This window comes from Epinephelus fuscoguttatus, linkage group LG17 (genome assembly GCF_011397635.1).
Source record: "Epinephelus fuscoguttatus linkage group LG17, E.fuscoguttatus.final_Chr_v1".
Lineage (NCBI taxonomy): Eukaryota > Metazoa > Chordata > Actinopteri > Perciformes > Serranidae > Epinephelus > Epinephelus fuscoguttatus.
The window spans coordinates 17005325-17024616 of record NC_064768.1 but is presented as its reverse complement, the minus strand read 5'-3'; the positions used below and the strand labels follow the sequence as shown (position 1 = coordinate 17024616).

Below are 19292 nucleotides of genomic sequence, written 5' to 3'. Positions count from 1 at the left end.
ATCGTTGTCAAAACTGCCGGTGCAGAGGTGTTAAAAACAGGCTCTGAGTACTCCTGTGGGGTGACGCTCTGAATATAAGCAGTGCTGTAAAGACTTGACACATGCTAGAGGTGCTCAATGGTGTTATGGCCTCAAAACAGTTAGGATATCCACTATGATCCTGAAACAACAGGCATGCAGACTCCAAGACTCAAGTGATGTTGAACTTATTTTCAGAACTCCCTAACCATTTTAGGCTTTAGAAATGCAGTCTTTGGTAGTGTTAAAGTCAAAACAGGGGGGATATAATTAAGCGTTTCCATGTCAGGACATCTCTGTTCAAAGATGGGCAAGTTGAAAAGCATGACACAAAAAAGGGCAGCTCTCAGTGGGCTACAGTATGAACAGTGACTAGATACAACGTGGGCTAAGCATGACTCATGTAATTGCACATTAATGATGGCTAATTATGGGTGCATGAGCTGAGCTGCATGCCAGACTCAGTGTAGGGTCCACAGCCACACAGGATTTTTAATCTCTAGTCTCCATCAATTCCAAAACTTCAACTTAAAAATGTAGTGTTTTCTTGGCAGTATTACCAGAGTGTCGGTTTGATTCCTGCAGCAAGTTTTAAGTACAACACAGCCAACCAACTTAGAACCAAGAGCCAAATACTGAAGTCGATTACTACATGAATAATGTGTACCCGGTTGAACCTTGTAAAACTGCGATTCACTTAAACAATATAGCCACTGACGCTTCATTTATAGCTAAAGCACTCTTCACACACACTAGACAAGAACTTTACGTTTCAGGCTGCATAAAGCCACAGACTGCTTTAACACCGTAACATGGTAACCTGTGTGGATTAACGGTGTTGTAGAGTCACCTGAGGTTGAGCTGGCAGATGCTGAAGATTAGCCTGCTGTTGGCTGGGGAGCGCCTCAGACCTCTTAGCAGTGTAGTCCAAACTTAATCGAACTTGGCGTGCAAACGCTCACTGCTGCGACACAAGGTCTGTTCATCTAACGGTGTCAATACCAGTTTAACTTGCTTGCGAGTTACAGTAGGAGCAAGCACAGCTCACAAGTAGAGCTGAAACAATTTGGTAATTGATCTATTAGTCGTGTTACAGAAAAACAATTTGCAACAATTTTAGTAATTGATTTGTTTCAGTCATTTTACAAAAAGAAGCTAAACATTTGCTCATTACGGCTTTCTGTGCTATTTCCTGATTTTCTTTGTGATATATCAGGAAAATTGTGCTTTTGATAAAAAATCTTAAGGGTTACCTTTGAATCTGAGAAATTGTGATGGATAAATTTATTATTTATTATTAGTTTATTTATTAGTTATTATTTAAACAATTGAAGGAATACTTCACCCTCAGTCTGATCATTTGCTTATTAAATACTCACACTGCGTTATGCTGAACACACGTTGCTCACTGTGGAGCCATGTGAATGCAAAGATAGAAGTCCAGTGGAGGGTATATTTGCAGAAATTAAATTAAAAAAAAGTTATGTTTTCTTCAGTGTATAATCACCTAAAAATATTAATCTTGTTATAGCTACCTTAGAATGAGCCGTTTATATCTAAATAAGGAGTGGGTGCTCATCCACGGAGTCCACCATGTTGCACCACCATGTTTCTACAGTAGCCCAAAGTGGACAAACCAAACACATGCTCTTGATAGGGCCATTCGTACTTTCGCTTTGTCCACTGTAGTTAGCAGGCCCTCGGCAACGAGCCAAACAGTGTGGTAAAAACACTGACTTTAACGTGAAACTGCTTTATTCACAGTGTGTTTACTGGTTTAAAACCCTGGTCCATTAATTTTGGACCACTCCTGCTACAGTAAGAACCTCCTTAACAATAAACACTGAGGGAACCCTACGCTTGGCATGCGGGAGAAGTTTCAGCTGGTTGCAATCTGCAATCCTCACCGTTAGACGCCACTAAATCCTGCACATTGCTCCGCTAAGATAGGTTAAGTAACTGATAAACAAATGACCAATTTGGTGCAGAGGTATTCCTTTAATTGACTAGTTAAAAGAAGAATTGGCAGAATAACTGAAATAGTTGCTGGTTTCAGCCCCCTTTTTCAGATGTACAGTTTTTAAAACCATAATACACTGTAAACATGGAAGGCACAATAAAATACATATACGACAATCCACACACTACATTACACACACCACAATATCACAACATAAACCACAATATATATAATAACAATACATTTACAACTATATAGTACAGCTTCAATGCTGACCTGTTAAAGAATAGCATCCATATTGGTGTTGGTGAACAATATGTTTAACTGCACATGCTGCAGCAATCTAGGCAAAACTGCGGCACTTCCTTTAGCTCATAAACCTGCCATTTCACCAGTGCAAAATAACAAATGTGATTTTGTTTGAAGAATGCAGCCCGCCTTTAGGGATTAAACACCAAGAGGAAGCCATTGTAATGTACATCTGCGTGTGTGTGTCTCTGCGCATGAGTGATGTTTGACAGAAACACCACAGCTCCGTCCGCTCAGTTCCTGTGCTTGTCGAAACAAACAACAAAAAGAAAAACACTTCCATGTTTAACATATGCCGGCCAGCTGCTTGATGCGAAATGCATTCTTCTCTTATCAACCAAACAACAGAGAGCCCACGAGTAAGCTCAGAAACATGAGTAAACAGCTCACATCACTCTGGACGATATCCTCCAGGGTGTATTACAAGTTGCAGCCCAGCTTTGATTAGCCTCTATTGGAAAGTCTCTTCTGAGGACAGCCTGCTTTTTATATTCTGTTAAATTAAAATAAGTTTACACTTTCCCACTTTTAAGGATGAGGTGTGCATCCCTAATGTCGCAGCCAACAACATCTTGTCTTGGTTTCTTGGGGATATTTTGTGTGACTTTTTTTTAAAGGAGCGCTCTAGCCTCTGGCTCATACTTGAAAATGATGGGGCGAAATTCTCATTCATGTTCCATCCAATGTAAATAATTGAATTCTGGCAACCAAAATAGGCCCAGTGCTCCAACCACAGCTCGGCTGCATTTTCAATCTTTAATGACTTTGTGGAAGAATAAGCTGGGACTTTAAAACAGTGCCAATTTATCAAGACAGAAAACACACTTTCAACTGAAAGAACACACAATTAGCAAGAGCCCAGTGTTTCGCAGAAGTGAGCGAGTTTTTTTGTGCTCCCTCCTTTAGATGCAGGAAAGATATCACTAACAAAACTCCAGCTAAAAATGGCTTTCAATCTATCTGCCAAACCTCGGCTCCCTTGCTCACTACATAGCCTTTCCCAATTCTTTCCCAGTGCTGTAATTCTGCAAGAATGTGTGGTTTCTGAAGACTGTAGTCTGGCTTTCCTGAAAGGTCCTGAAACAACACAAGATGCTGGCCGACTGGTGCTCCACCCTGTGCTCCAGGTTTTACTTTACCACCTCCCAACTGAAGGGCTAAGCATGCAGGGGTCTCAAGAGAGCCATCATGAGTGGTTGTAAGAAAAAAAATCAAAAGACATGTTCAGAGGCAGCTTTTTTTCCAAACAAAAAGAGGCAGTGAGCTCTACTCGATGGTATGTGCATAAAACTTTGAAGACTGATTTCTCAAGTAAGAACAGACAGAGATATGCTGTGAAAGCTGGAGGGGCAGAGGTTGCAGTGGTACATCCCACACTAAAGAGAAGCCACTATCAAAAACCCACCAGGCAACAGATGCTTCCAGCAGCCTTTGCACTGCAGGACTGACAAAACGTGTCATAAAGCCGCCTGTGGTCTCGGAGTCGCACATAGCGATGTGCAGCCACACTAAACAAAAGCGAAGGCTACAACAGTAAGCAATCATCTTCAAAAAGGCATCTTCAGTAGAATCTTCAGAGCCGTGTGTTGATGCAGTGAACGTGGAGGCAGCTCTGTCTGCCACGCGCAAATGTGGCGAGGTCCATGGAGTTCATTAGATGCACACTGTAAAAGTGGGATGCCACAGTGTCACTATAAAAAAGGAGTCTCTGAAGCGAGAGAGAGCTAACGTAACCACAGTTCTGTTGCTGTATCAATGTTGTGTATTGCTCTCATCATAAGACAAAAGTAGTCATTATTTATGGCTTATTAAGCTTTGACTGTGGGGCGAAGAGAGACCTTTTGATCGGAACGTCATGCCTTTAGTTAAAAGAGCGTTCAGCAATCTATTATTCCACTTCCAAAACGCTGAGAGGCCTCAAAAGAAAAAGATTAACAAATTAACAGTCAAGCCGAAGCAGCTGAGGCCAAAATATTTCTTCTCATAATGCAACTCAATAGCATTGTTTTGTTGGACTCTTCCTGCCTGCTAAACTCAAATATCCATGCCCCTAATTTCCAACAGGCTTTTCGAGTCCAAACCGAGATGTTTTTCAGACTCGACAAAGCTCCTTCAAAACTACACCAGACATTATGCAACTACCTTCCCAATTGTCCTTGTGTGCATTCAGTATTCAAGACACATAACAACTTTAATTTGTCTTTGAGCAAAGCAATGAGAAGATAATGAGACAATCCTACATGGGCTTCATGATACATGCACTTACAGCCGTGTCTCTTCTTACCCACCTGAATATGTTGATGAATTGTGATGGTTCTTAAATAAGATGCACATGATAGGAAAACTTGCAATTAGCATAGGGAAATGGCCCAGTATAAGTGCAGCTGATTTTAGTGCTGTGTGCAAACCACAAACCATTAAGCCACTGACACTGAACAGGTTAAACTTAGACAACAGAAGAGAAGAACTGAGTGTCAATGTCTGTTTATAGGCCAACTCCTGCTGGGTCGGAGGGTTTAAAGAGGTGTTATAAACCAAGGTGGAAGCAGATAGCCCTGATCCCCTAGATTAAAAGTTGGATTTATGTTGAAAGCTAATAATGCAGATTTATGAAATTTTAATCATATAACACTTACAAATCATCCACCCATCTCTGGCAGCACCTCGATCCAACTTCATACCCTTAGAACTGTTGTGAAGCACGACGGATAAAAGTAGGAGCAAAGTAAACGTACAGCTAAAGTCAAGGGGGAGTGAGCTCGAAACAAACTTGTTATATTAGGTCCTTTTTTTTAACCATTGCACTTTTTAGCAGAAATGGTTTGTAATTGTTTGCATTATTTTTTGCCAGTGCACGTTCACGTTAAATATCCTTGTTATTGTGCTAACTGGCTAACTAGCGTCTTGAATCCTTGCTGTCAGTCACCCAGTTTACTCCATATGAATTCAAATGCAGACTACCACTGTCTGCTAGTATGGAGAGTTATTTCCTCTGACGCAGGCGCAGAATGTATGTGCTAGTTCGTTGTTGTCTATACTGTTTACGGTGTGTTCATGTGAAATATTTTGGCCAAGAAACAGGTCGACACTTCTCACAACAGTCGGCCTTTGTGGCCACTAGTTCTCAGACGGTATAGGCGTCTGGGCCTTTAAATTTCAATGCAAGAACAAGCAGGAGGTACGCTAGTATTGATGAATGCCAAGAAATTTCTTAAATTGTTCAGATATGCAATTTAGGGTCAAATCTGTGTGTATGTGCAAATCATGCATGAGGCCCCATGTGCTCATACGAGTGGTGAGAAACTCCACAGTGTGCCTTTAAGTTTGGCTTCAAGTTCAACTATGACACTTAAATGAAAAAATGTTTGCTCAAAAACTGTTTTAATAGTTAGTTGAGCAGCACTGCTGGATCACTAAGTTAGCCAAAATGTTATGAGGCTTAAAGCTGCTTAAAGCTTCTGAAGATCCCTCATTCTCCTTATATGCACTATTTAATTCTTTGTGATGAATCTGAAAAACCCTACGGAGACTGTGCTGCGAAAGCCAGGAGGCTCCCGGACAGAAAGGATATCCTGCTGAGTGTGGAGGATAGCGGTCATGCAGCCATTCCACTCACCCACCCAATCACTTGATTAAACAAATTATCATCATCAAAGTAATCAAGCTCTGCACCCTGCCTGCCTGCTTCCATTATACCATGAAAACCGGTTTAAGCATAGCATGGAAACGATACGGATTATGTATGAAGCTCTGACCTTGGATGATGTCACTGTCAAAGGGCTTATATTTTTGGGGGGTGGAAGTAAGACGGAGATAGCCGGAGAGGAAGGGTGAAAGGAAGCGACAGACCAAGATAAAGAAATCCAAAAAGAGAGACATGGGACAGCGTAAAAACTGCTTTATGTTCCCAAATTTAGTTTCTTTATTTGAGCCTTTGGGGGGCAATATTCAGTTTCATATTTCCAAACTCCAAGCACTGTGGACCTTGCAACCTAAACGCAGTCAACCCTGCAAAAATAGATTTCCAGTAAACAGGTCAAAGGGTCAACCATGTACCTGACTGCGGACATGACACATTCTGACTGGCAGCCTCTGTTTGTTTAAAGACCTCTCCCTGAAATTTTCCACCCATCAAGAGGGCTGTGTGGTCTCGCCCGTAAGGAGAGCGCCGGCAATGAGCGTGTCAGCGGTATTTGCATTTAAAATCAAAATGGATTCCATCTGACACGGTTTCTCTGGTCTAAAGCCTCTCTGGGCTGAATAATAAACCCAATCCCTTGGCGTAATGGAGGACTGACTGCTGGGGTGCTGAATGCAGCATCATGCTCTGCTGAAAGGGTTTACAGTCTCAGTTGAGATCACAGATGGCTGTTAACAGAATGCATTAGTAAAGATTAACTCGCCTGGTAGAATCGCCACATTAGTGCCTCTGATCATGTTAACAACCACGGCAGGGAGACAGTGTGTGGTATGATAAGGCATGCAATTTGTCCTGGGGCTGCGCAGTTAATTGTGTGTGTCAAATTTACTGCCAGGAATGATTTTTTTGAGAATATTGGCAATATCACAGTGCCATACTGTGTAGAAAATCCAACGGTTACATACAGCAGATGTTGAAGAGATGCCAAATGTGCATGCAAGTCATTTTACTCTTTAAGAGTAACTTTGGGTAAACCTGGACCATATTTTCCCATGTTTTTGTGTCTAAGTGGCTCACAGAGACAACATTTTGTGAAACTGCTTTAGTATTGAGTGAGATGCTACGGCCGCTGCAGCAAAACAGGCTACAATGTAACATCTCAGGGCATGTTCATATTGTCAACTTATGTCCTCTAACAGTGCTTGTTTTTGCCACTGACAGGCTCAGATTGTTATTATAAGTGCCTGACAACATTATCGAAAAGTATTATACAGAGAAAGACCTTTTTTTAAAAGAGTAAGATCCTTTTTGTTTAACCAGAATCAGCCAAATCTCGCCATTGCCAAACCCACCAGACTCCATTTAAATAAATGTTAATTTTAGTGTGTATAGAGCCAGCATATTTTCACATCTAACTGGGTGAATTAAGGGTTTATATCCTCCAAACCAGAGTTGGTGATTGTTGGAACAGTGGAAAAACAAACCAGGATGGTTTTTGTGAGTTTTAATTTGTTTTTATCGGCTTTGAATAAAGTGTGTCTTACGATGATAAAATTACTGTTTATTTAAATGGAGTCTGGTGGGCTTGGGGATAGAGATTTCAGGGCTGTTTCTGGTTAAACAAAAAGGGTCTTACTCTTTAAAGGAGCTATATGTAAGAAATCTAAAGCAAACAGTCATAAAAGCCTCCTAATATGTCACAGAGACTAAGGAATAATGTTCATATAACATACTGATCTCACCGACAACAATAGTACAGCCAGAATATCCGCGCTTAAAAAATATTTTATGGTCCGCAAATCATGTTTATGTTTTGAATTTGTGTTTTGGCCTGTTGCGCCACCCACCGCCGTCTACCAGTCACGCAGTCAGTAGAGTCTCAGCATCAGTTAAAGTTACGACTGAGCTACAGCAGTACGGCAAGCAGCATTAGCAGTGTCCCGGTACATAGCATTAGCAGCCGGCTCCTCATGAGCTGTATCCCGGCAGCAGCATTAGCAGCAGAGAAGCCAGACTTGCTCGAATGGTCCGCTGGAAAACTGAAGATCACGGACGCGGCCCTGCCACGGCAGCCATCCGTGGGCAAACAAATCAGTCTCCAGCGTGCCGCTGTCCAGCAACCTCGAATCTGTAGGGGAGTGGGGGGCGGACACGACTCGCAGCAGTATTTTGAATTTGAGTGCAGTAACCGTTTTGGCCACATTCTTACATACAGCGCCTTTAACTAAAAGGTCTGTCTCCGTAGGGATCCTTCTCGCAAGTGGTTGAACACTTAGAATAACAATCTGAGCCTGTCAGTGGCAAAAACAAGCACTTATAATGAACATAAATTGATGCTGCATGCATGCACTGTGGTGGTTACATTGCAGCCCGTTTTCCTGGCGTCTCACTCAGTACTGGTCCAATTTTAAAAATGATTGTTCTCATTAATCACTTTGACACAAAAATATGGAAAATTAGGATACAGGTTGAAAAGCACCTAAGTTATAAGGGTTACAATAAAGTATGTTTGGCTTTAGACTGAGCAAAAAGCACCAGACATAAAGCACAGGCATTTCAAACATCAGTTTAGGCTTTAGAAAAATTAGATGACCGCTTGTCTCTATTTTCTTATACTTTCTGCTCCACAGCATCAATCGATTAATCCAGAAAATAATTGGCACATTAATCGAGATCTTAATGGTGTATTTAAAATTCTTGAGTGACAAGTTTCTGGTTCCATTCATAGAGCACAAGAGGAGCAATGTTCACAGGTTTTACTTTTTTTCCACTGCAAATCATTTCTTTGGGGAAAAAAGATTAATGCATGTACAGATCGCACCTGTTTTCACAGATTACAGACTATAAATTAGTTTCAGACTTGGTGTGAAAAAGCCCTCAGTTTGAACCTCAGCAGCAAATGAAACTCCAACTATTTTCTTAAATTTAGTGCCCAGCAATGTTCTTTTTTAATATTTGCCCCCTTTTTCACCAGCAGTCAGTCTTACAGTGTGAGTCACTGTCTGGACTGTTTTGGTGATGTGGTCACAGTTCAGAATTTCAAACATCGGATGTCTGCCACAACAGTACACAGGAACATCTGGATACAGATCTGGGGGTCTTGACATCACAGTTCTTCCAAATCAAAATAAGGAAATGAAAAAAACCACGGCAAAGTCAAAACTCACCATTGCCTTTGAAATTAAACTAGGATTAAAAAGTAGGATATGAAAGCGCTGCTGAAGACAGGAACACTCCATATTTCTGCCAGGAATATGGAGTGTTGGAGACGGATGCACATTTTTTCTGAGCATGGAATAAACCAGCTTATTATTAAATTACAGGTTATGTGCTCATGAGGAAATTATTAAAAGCTGGGAGCATTCAGGAGACTGCTAAGACTATCCACGTGGAGACGGGGATGGAAACACGTCTGCTTCCTCTTTTTTTGTGATCCATTACAATGACGAACACATCTCAAGGATGAATATTCATGAGTGCTCAATTACAGCCTTTAAAGTCACTGCTTTTAAAAACAAGATGAGTTTACACACCAGCATGCATTTAGAAGAAGAAGTGCTGTGTCCTATGTGGGGAGTTCACTAATGAATTCCCCTCTCCAGCTCATCAGCTTCCCCAAATAACCCTCTAGAGTCTCAGAGTTTTCTCATGAAAACAGTATTAAATTAAGTGACTGCATGGAGTATAATTTGTGGTTGGTGATACACCCTGCATAGAAAGCATGATTTACACGCGTAAGCTCATTCTGCACTGTTTTGACTCGAGATGGGGGGGGGGGAATAATGGAAACACCAGACATTAGAGGTACATTTTTTCTGCTCGGAGGAACGCCAGTGCAGATATCAATTTGGCGCCTTTTAGAGACGATAAAGCGTGCTCGTAAATAGGGGTGAGCACAGATGTGTTAAATGTGCCGTGGCGTTTTCCACAGCAATCTTGGGAGCTAGATGGAAAAACCTAGCTGACGTCATGGCTTTAAATGTCTGCCATTTTTTTGGGATAGTGTACAGATGGAACACATTTGGCCCTCAGATCGTTGTCTATTCAGCAGAACAAAGTCAAACAAGAAAGTTTCACAAGCAGCATTTGATTTCACTTCATCCTTTAACAAGCCGACCAACAAAACCTGAACTGACCACAATCCATGCTAATGATATTTAATACAGGAAAAAATGTTTTTTTCTTCTCAGTTGGACTAATAGGGCAGCTATAATGTAGTTATAGTTAGCTATAATGAAGTTCAGCTTTACAGTAAATTGCAGCAACTCCACAATGTACAATTCTTACGGTGATTTTTATGTGCTCTGGCATCTTTGGAGAGTATAAAATCCATTCAACAGCAGTGCAAAAATACGTAAAAGTCAGCAAAGTAAAGCTGAAACGAATGTTTGACATAGAGACAGAGTGCAACATGTCTGCTGCAGAGGAAAACAATCCGCTCAACAACATGCAACTAACACAAACAAAATGCCTGTAGCTAGCTACAAATATTAGATTTGTATGAATTGTTAAAGCACCTTAAGTCTACCAGAGAGGAAAAGGTATACTGACTCAATATTGTCTCAGTAGCTGGGTTTCCATCCAAATGTATTGCAAATTTTAAGCGAATTTTGTGAAAATGCGCAAGAGAAAATGCGAAATTATGCACGTTTCCATTCATTATTTTTTTTGCGAGTATTGGGAGTCAACAGGTCGAGCAGAAGGTGGCGCTTCTCATGAAAAATAAAATGCAAAAGAACACCCGTAGAAGAAGAGATGATGTCATTGAGAGCGTCTCATGTCCACAACTGATGTAAACAATTACCGGCACATCCATGACTAAGGCGAGATGGAGAGATTCCTTGGGAACTTCTTGGCTATTGTGAGAGCTCTCATCACACTCATATCAGCGCTGTCAGCGTAGCCTACATAATGCCGTGATGTCTGTGTTGGTACACCAGGCAGCGCACATGATGCAGCGGTATTCAACACATCCAGTCTATTCAGGTAAGTTGTGAAATAGCCTACACTCACCTGACACTGGAGTAATTACCTCTCTCTAAGTTCACACAGGTGTGTTTGTGAAGTAGAAGTATGATTCGGTAGGCTATGTCATTGTTTATTCGCTAAATCTGTTTCCATTGCCAAAAGTCACATTTCCCTAATATCGATACGCTGACTTTTCCACCCCCTCCAAGCGTAGAAACTTTTTTTGCGATATTTCGGCCCTTTTTCGAATTTCTGGCATTTCGTAATTGTTGAAAATGCGAATAAAAATAGGTGGATGGAAACCCACCTAATGTCTCTTCTTCTTACCATGCTTATCTTGGAGAAACGATCCCACTAAATGGCCAGAAGTAAAAAACTTTCATGCCCCCCCTTCAAAGGCCAGATATTGGGGTAGCAACCAATAAAAAGGAATCCATGTTGAATTTTAGTGAAATAAATGGTAGCATGATAGCATTAGCAAACAATTGTTTATTTTCCTTAAATAAATATGAATTTAACTTTGTTTCACTCCATGTTTTTCAGGAGGGCCCACCCCACAGTTTGAGAACCACTGCTTTAACCTAACAGAGATCAAAACTAGGCCTTGCATAGCTTAGTTAGCTTCAACTTCTACACCTCTGGTCTAAAATACGACTGTAACTTATTTAAAAATAATCAAGACACATAGCCACGGACATGTCTACACGGACATGGGTATATTTGAAAACGTAGCTTTTTTGTTTTTTTTTTATTGTTCCTTTGTCCATATGCAAACTGCGTTTTATGTCACTCAAAAACAGCTGTTTTGAAAAACTGTGTTCAGCGTGAAGAAACTCAAACAGAGCTTTTGTATTGTAACACCAAAGGGTGTGCCATTAGGCAACATTTCATGCAGTGGTGGACATGGCCAAAATAGTGCTGGCTCTGACATTACTAACAGGACATTTTACACTAGAGGGCCGAGTCAAAAGTTTCTCACAACAACAAATGACGCGACAGTGGAGGTTATAAAAATGTACCTTTTCATGAAGGAAGCATTGTAGACAGCGGTGGTCTGTGAGACCATTACATACAGTACCTTTTCCTATATTACTAATTTGTACTGTTCTGACAAATTTCTTTGTCGTGCACAAATACAGGCGAAATAAATACAATATATGTGTATGTATGCAACAGTGAGTACAAATTGGCCCTTACATGCCCAATGTAATATTACTTATGCTGTCTTGAAGGCTCAATTTTGCGGTTAGGCAGCTTATAAAAACTGAGTTCTTTACCCTGTTGGTTATGCATCCCATCATAGAGCAGCTTTTAGGCAATTTTTTGTTGTTTGCTAGCAGATAAAATGACAAGGACGCTCCTTCCTGCAATACAAAGTCAATGGAGAGCGATGAATTGTTTTCCCCTCCGGTGTAGGCGGGACTTAATTACATTCTGTCTCTGTTGCTTGAGAAATGCAGTGCCAAACATCTGCTTCTCAAATGTGAGAATTTGCTGTTTTACTTATATGATAGTAAACTGAATACTGTTGGGTTTTGGACTAGTGTTTGGGTAAATTGAGAAAATGTGAACGTCTTGGGCCTGAAGGAATTGGGTCTTCTTTTAAATCACATTAAAAAAGTGAAAGCACAAAGTATCTTTCACAGTGATTATAAAGTGAAAAGTATGGACAGATTTCTAAATCTCTTACAGACTGTCACCAAAGCAGTCCAGTACTCACATACCAAATACCAGTAGCAGCACTCTGTTTACCACATGGTTTTGTCTCATTTCACCCCCTGCCTAGTTAGACACTTTTCACACCTCACACAGCAGAACTCCAGACAGGTCCTGCCCGTCTTGGGAAAACCTGAACACCAAAAAGGAGGCAGGGTTCACACTCTTCCTCCACTTCTTTTTCCTTCATCTCCTCTTTCTTTTCCTCCTACCCACTGGAACTGGAGGCAGTAAAAAAAAGTGAGAAAGAAAGGAAGAAAACAGACGTCCTGACACAGGGTTTTCCCCATTTCTCTTTGTCACAACCACAATCCCCTCCACAGCAGTCCTGCCAAGGAAGTTTCCATTTGCTAAGCTAATTAAATAGAAGAAAAGGGGGAAGAAAGAGGGTGGGAACAGAGAAAGAGTAATGTTCCAGGTCTACTATGTCTAAATATTTTCATCCAAATTGCCACAAGCACATGCACAGGCTTTTATTGTCCACTGTTGCAGCCTCAGATAGTCTGCTAGCTAAGGTGGCTGTGGCCCAACATAAACCAGTGCTGCTGTCGCCGGTTTTTGCTGCAGCCACATCTCCCTAATGTGTTCTCCCTATGCCTTGGTGGCTGGGATGACAGCGTATTTTAAACACATGGCTATAAACTCGCACACATACCCAGAGGGACATAAAAAGGCACGGATGTACAAACCACCACATGCACAGTCAACAGAGTTTGACTATTTGTGAGTCTTTACTAGTATGCACAAGTCCCTGCCAAAGTAAGAGCCTCTTCCAACTCGTCGACAAGAGAGGAGGAGGAGGAGGAGAGAGAGGGGAGAGGAAAGCAGCTCCTTTCAAACACACATACGACCTGCAGATGTTGGCAAATTCAATGCAAGCACTCACATCTTAAGGGAAGGGAAAGAGAAAAAAAGGGGTGTATCTTGTGTGAAAAAAGAGAAATATACTCTTTCCCTTCATTCCTTCCAGATGCCTGAGAGGGAAATATAATGCCACTGTTCTGAGACACTGTGGTAATGACAGGCAGCATCTTGACCACGCTGGTGGAGAGATGTGGCAAGAGGGGCGCAATGTAGAGGGACAGAGAAAAAAGCAACACGGGGGAGGCATGTGTGCGAATGTGTGTGCCTGTATGGTGACAAAACAGGAGTTCATGCGTGGACACAGATGGATTCAGGGGAAAAAAGGGGGGGTGGTTGCTGCTGTGCTTTCAGTGGTCCAGCAGCCCCTGCCTGCTGCCTTCTGTAGAGTCCATTAGCGATTGCATAATGCTTGGCAGACAGGGGCCGAGTGAATGCACCCCCTGAAGGGTCGGACACCAGCGAGGAGGTAGGTCGCTCTGCAGAGCAAGAAACTCGCTGTTCCCATGTGTGTCAGCCATGGATTTATTACGAAAATAAAGAAGAAAGCAGTGGCTTTTTCACAGTCGGATAAAACACAAGCGGTTGCATGCAGGGGAGCTAGTTGAGTCTTCAGTTTGAGGAATTCTAGGTTAATGCAAAATAAAAGAGCATCATTAAATATACAGCAGGAGAAGCTGCAGTCGCAGCACAGCATCTGGCCTCTGCTTCTGTGTGGCACTCCATCCTTTCATTTCTCTGCTCCGTCATTACCCTCTTATACCACCGCTTTTATTACACTCTATTTGGCCATTTGTGTTTTTGCATATTATTCCTTACTGCTCTTCTCCCTTTCTATTTCCTCCTCTTTAATACAGAATGACAGAGAAGAGAGTTAATATTTTGTCCACTCATTTTAGACATGCATTTTACTTATTCATCGTGAAATACATTGGAAATGAAGTGCTTTAGATGAAGCGTTTTGCTTTTATCACTGGAGAATGAAGAGGAAATTTCTGATGTACACGCCTCATTCAGGCTGTAGAAGCCTTGTGCTATGAAACAAACAGCGCTGAGTTGCTTTCAGTTCAGTCGCCTTGGAGAGGGCGTCAGGAGGATTAAAAAAAACATTAAGAGGAAAATAGCATGCTTTTAGGATTTAGATAGCCTCGAGATCAGACTACGCAAAAGGAAATAGTAATGTGAGTTGTTTGTTCTTGGTGAATCTGGGAGCGAATGATGTGTGTGGATTTTAGGTTTTTGAGTATTTGTGTGGAAGAATGCAATAGACAGCCCTTAAGTTGAGGGGAAGGTCAGCGTGTGTGCCTCTGCTGTTCGTTTCATTACTTCTAAATCAGCAGATAGACAACTACCATTCAAGCCGGGGAAAAAAAAAAACGGAATACTGCTGCGGGACTGAGATAATACGTCCCTCTCCGTACGCAGCCTGCACCTTTTCCCCTCCCCCGAAAAGCCATCAAAGGCTTCAAGCCGAAGTCTTGTATTTGCTGCTGTGGCCTTTTCACCGTTGAAATACTATAACGGATTTTTAAGGCTTAGCATGTTTTTCCCTTTTGACCATTTGAGGGTTGTTTATCATAGAGATATGACCTCACTTGCCCTTATGAAAAAAAGACTGACACAGCTTTCATCCTACACCATCTTCATGAATGGGGTGAATCCATTACAAATGCCCAGGAGAAAAAAACATAAACAGGTATGTGAAATCTTCCTTTGGCTGACTCCAGAATCACTTGAACTTGAAGGGAAACATTCTGTATAATTTTCAGTCCCATTTCCCTCTGCCTCTCTTGCCGCCGCCACACTCCAGCTTCCCTCGACTGTCCTCAGAAGCAGTGCTCACACCAAACCCTGCCCTCTTCTGAAGTGATTCTTTTGAGTCCAGCATCAGAGTGCGAGACAGCACTCAGAACCCCCTTGTAAATCACAGATGTAAAGGGAGGTGAACAACACCCACGCTTCCCACCAAAACATGACACAAATTACAGACCACAGCATCTGGTGAGTGGCGCGCACTGAAAACACGGCAGGGTGGGCCGAGCGTATAGCTCAGCCCGGCCAAACTCTTCCTCCGTTCACAAAAGTTCTTGGGAAGCGGAGGAGTGGAAAATGTGACAGAAACGGAAAAGAGATGCAGAAGAGAGCAAACCATTGCAGTTCCACATTCACTTGGCGGCCTCATCTAATGAGAGACATGATAACAGCACACCAGCGTGGCTCCACTGTACTTTGCATCCTGCAAAACAGTAGTTTCCTTCAACTGGAGGCTCCAACATGTGCAGAGACCTCACATGTTGCAATACTGTCAAAGCATTACTCGCTAAGTAAGCTGGTGAGCAGGCAAACCAAGGTGAAAAAGAAAAACATAAATGGTTGCTCGACAAAAGCACAACTGATATGACCATATTAGGGCTGCACCCTGAGAGCCGAAGATTAAAGTCATCAGTCAGAGACCCTAAGTCGACTGAGATTCCTTCGAATAGAGCAAACAGGTTTTTGGTTTGTTTTTTTGTCAGTGAGTGTAGTTCTGAGGACGTTTTTGTCCATTTAGCTCCAGTGAGTGCTCTTCATTTTTACGCTGCTCACAGGTACAGGTAGCTGCAGACACAGACCCACAGGCCTGAGTGAGATGGAGGCAGCTGCCCAGAAGATGAGGGGCTTTACCTGGTCAGGCTCCGAGATAAAGTTATTGTCTGCCTTCAGCTTAGAAGTGGTGAATTTAAAGCTCACTGGGACTCAGTCTGGCTTTTGTTTGCTATCTAATGCAATCACATTTTCGATCTGTCTTTTGAGTAGTCAGCACGCATTAGCTTGGATGGCTAACTTGGCTTGTTTACTATACTGCATGAACGTTGCCGTCACCCTGGCCAACCTGGCGAACTCTGTTCAAGCTCTCAAACTCCATATGGAACAGCCAAATCCGAACTGACTGACATAATAATAATAATAGGCTCTTTACGTGCTGATAAGGACAGTAAAGGCGATAACAGTATAAAAACAACTACCACAATGAAAAAGGAAGGGGTGGGGCGGCGCTAATGGATACTATATTAGAGGCAGATTTAAATGGGTGTGTTTGAGTGTAGGTTTTAAAAGAGGGGAGTCTGAATGTTTTCAAAAGTAGCTGAGTGTTACTCTGTACCTCTGTGATATGGTGATAATTAAAACGCACAGATGTGCCTAAAGCAGGTTATCAACCACTTATCAACACTAGTGCCAATATTGAGAATCAATGGCACGTGTCAAGTTCCAGTGAGGCCTTCAGGGGACACAGATAAAGGGGAGGTGGATATTGATCCAGTTTAAAGAGTGTGTGTGTGTGTCTGTATTTGTTCATGTGAAGTCACGGTCAAGCGTGCCTTGTTCTTTTAATAGATGACCTCGCGTTTTGCCAAAATAAGGTGGATTTGGGGATGTTATACTTTAAGTCTACGTGTACTGTAATCCAATGCAGTATTGTAATAGCTGCAACCTTTGTGAAACTTCTAATAGTGGATGCTGTCACAAAGGTGTTCAACTTGTTCAAGGCCTTGATTTGTGCTAGTGTACTCTTGTAATCCAAGTTTCATGGCCACTCTGTGCATATTAGGCCATGCACACTTATGATAAAGTCAAATAAAGAGCCTGATTTTTGAGTACAGACACACATCCCTGGTGTAAAAACACTGATCACAGAAAGCATGTAAAAAATGTACTCCGAGGGTGACCTCGTGCAAAACAATGAGTCATTAAAACAACAGTGTCTGAATCAGCTAATCAGCGGCTCTAACAGAGGAGGAGGCACTGCGCCAAGCGACAAGTCACAACCCACAGAGAAACAACAGGAGGGGACAATAATGACAGGGGCTGCACATGAAAGTGCCAAAATCTGTCATTCCAACAGCCTGGCCAATTTGCAGGGTGATGCACACTCAGTGAGGAGGCACGGCGCTGATTTGAACCTGAAACTGGATCAGAGAATCAACAGCAACATGGGGGGGTTTAAGGTTGTTTTAAGGCTGTTAGAGAAGATAAAAAGGTAAAAATGAGAACAAAGGTTAGGTCACTGCTTTGGTGAGCCCTGTTAATTAAAATGTCAACTATCCAATGCTTGCAGGCAAACAGAAGATGGAAAAAAAAAGTGCATCTATCTAATAAGCTCCAATAATGATGCCATTTCCTCAATAATGCATCTGTTTCAGTGAGCATGGGCCCGTCCACAGCTGTCATAGGAATCAACATCATAACAACAAATCACTGCAATACAGCTTTAATGCTCACACAGAGGCGCTCTGTGCTCCCTAATAGTCAGCGTGGTGATAATAACCTCCATTCCAGATGTCATATTTCATGTGATATTTCCAAAGCAGTCCCATTAAAATGTGTCTTGCAATGACTTCATAGCTTTGAGAGAGATGTTTAAGCAACAAATACAAGCTTCATCTACAAAGGTCCCTTTAAAGTGTTGCTCCATGTTAGAAAAATAAAAAAGCTGAGCAGAGAAAGAAGCATATTGACCTCTGCAGGCTCTAGTTGAGCTTGCAATGTGTATTTCAGTATCTAATATGATGGTAAGAAAAACTGTTTGGTACAAAGTGGCAGCGATAGGCCTGCCTGCTTTACTTGTCAGACGCGGAGGTTCAAAGAGACTTCTCAGCAAACTACAAATTACATGTTTGTTGTTGTTTCTTCTATTATATTTGGGCGGAGGTTTGCAAAACACGAGGAAAAGGACGCGTGGAAATCAGCAAATGCGAGTGTTTTCTTACAGAAACGGCTTAAAAAAGCAGCGAGTGGTCCGTACGTGGACCTGAGCTCTCTCCCCCACAGCCCCGTTTTAAGTTTGCTTTTCAGAAACTTACCCTTTCCACGGAGAGGAGGACGGTCAGCCCGAGGGTCAAAATTATCCAAACGTTCCTCATTATTCCTCTTTATGAATTGAAACCGCGTTGTTTGGGAGCGAAATGTCAAATCTTTCCCCTCTTCTTCTTCTTCTTCTTCTTCCCTCTCGCTTTCTTTGCACCCTTCGCTCCAACTCCTGCCGCTTGTCTCTCTCAGGAGTGGGATCCCACCGGATACGTGTTGCGTTTTGGTTATTCCTCCCCCCCTCTCTCCAGGCACTTCTTTTTTCTCTCTCTCTCGCTCTCTCTCTGTGTAAAACTGACAAAATATATACAAATAAAAAGCACGGTTTAAACTGCAAAGTTTCCCCCCTCGCGCTCCTTGTGCCAGTGAAGATCCGCACGAGACACCTAGCTCGCTCTCCTCTCTCCCTCAGCGCTCACTTGGAATAACGAGGACAAAGCGTTAAAGCGCGAGCACGACTGACGCTCTGGGTGAGTGCGTGCGCTCTTTTCGGCCATGTCACCGCGAGACACGGAGAGAACTTGCGACAAAAGTAGCCGAAAAGGGGAAGCTGATGATTACACAGCAATCAAAACAAGGCAATTATGTCGTGTATTGACGTGTTGTAAGTCCTTATAGAGATTTATATCAATTATTGGGTCAATTTTTTTTTGTCTCTGCAGGGGAGGTCGGATAACAGACTAATTGAGCCATTTATCTTCACGTCTAGATAACGATCATTAATTGAGCCCTAATGAGGGTTCCACAATTCCGCTCAGTCACTGCACTAAATTATAATCAAGTCTCGTGTTTATTATGCAGCCAGGGTATTATGAACACATCTGATTAGTCATGATGCATCCAGGCTATGTCATGGAATCAACGCAGCAGTCTTTATATATATATATATACAAAGGCACATAGCATCTTGTTAGAAATAAACTACACTGTAGATGGAGTTAAACACTATAAAGAGTTACATCAGTTTCATGACTT

The 19292-nt window shown here is 42.1% G+C and overlaps 1 protein-coding gene across 1 annotated transcript in view; it reads right to left on the bottom strand.

Annotated features, from left to right (window-relative positions):
* sdc2 (syndecan 2) overlaps positions 1 to 18759 on the bottom strand; it is a 61538-nt gene extending 42779 nt beyond the window's left edge. The window contains exon 1 of the mRNA XM_049602450.1: positions 18314 to 18759. Within this exon, the coding sequence (XP_049458407.1) occupies positions 18314 to 18373 (60 nt within the window). The 5' untranslated portion in view covers positions 18374 to 18759. The remainder of the gene's footprint in view (positions 1 to 18313) is intronic.
* Between the last annotated feature and the right edge of the window lie 533 nt (positions 18760 to 19292).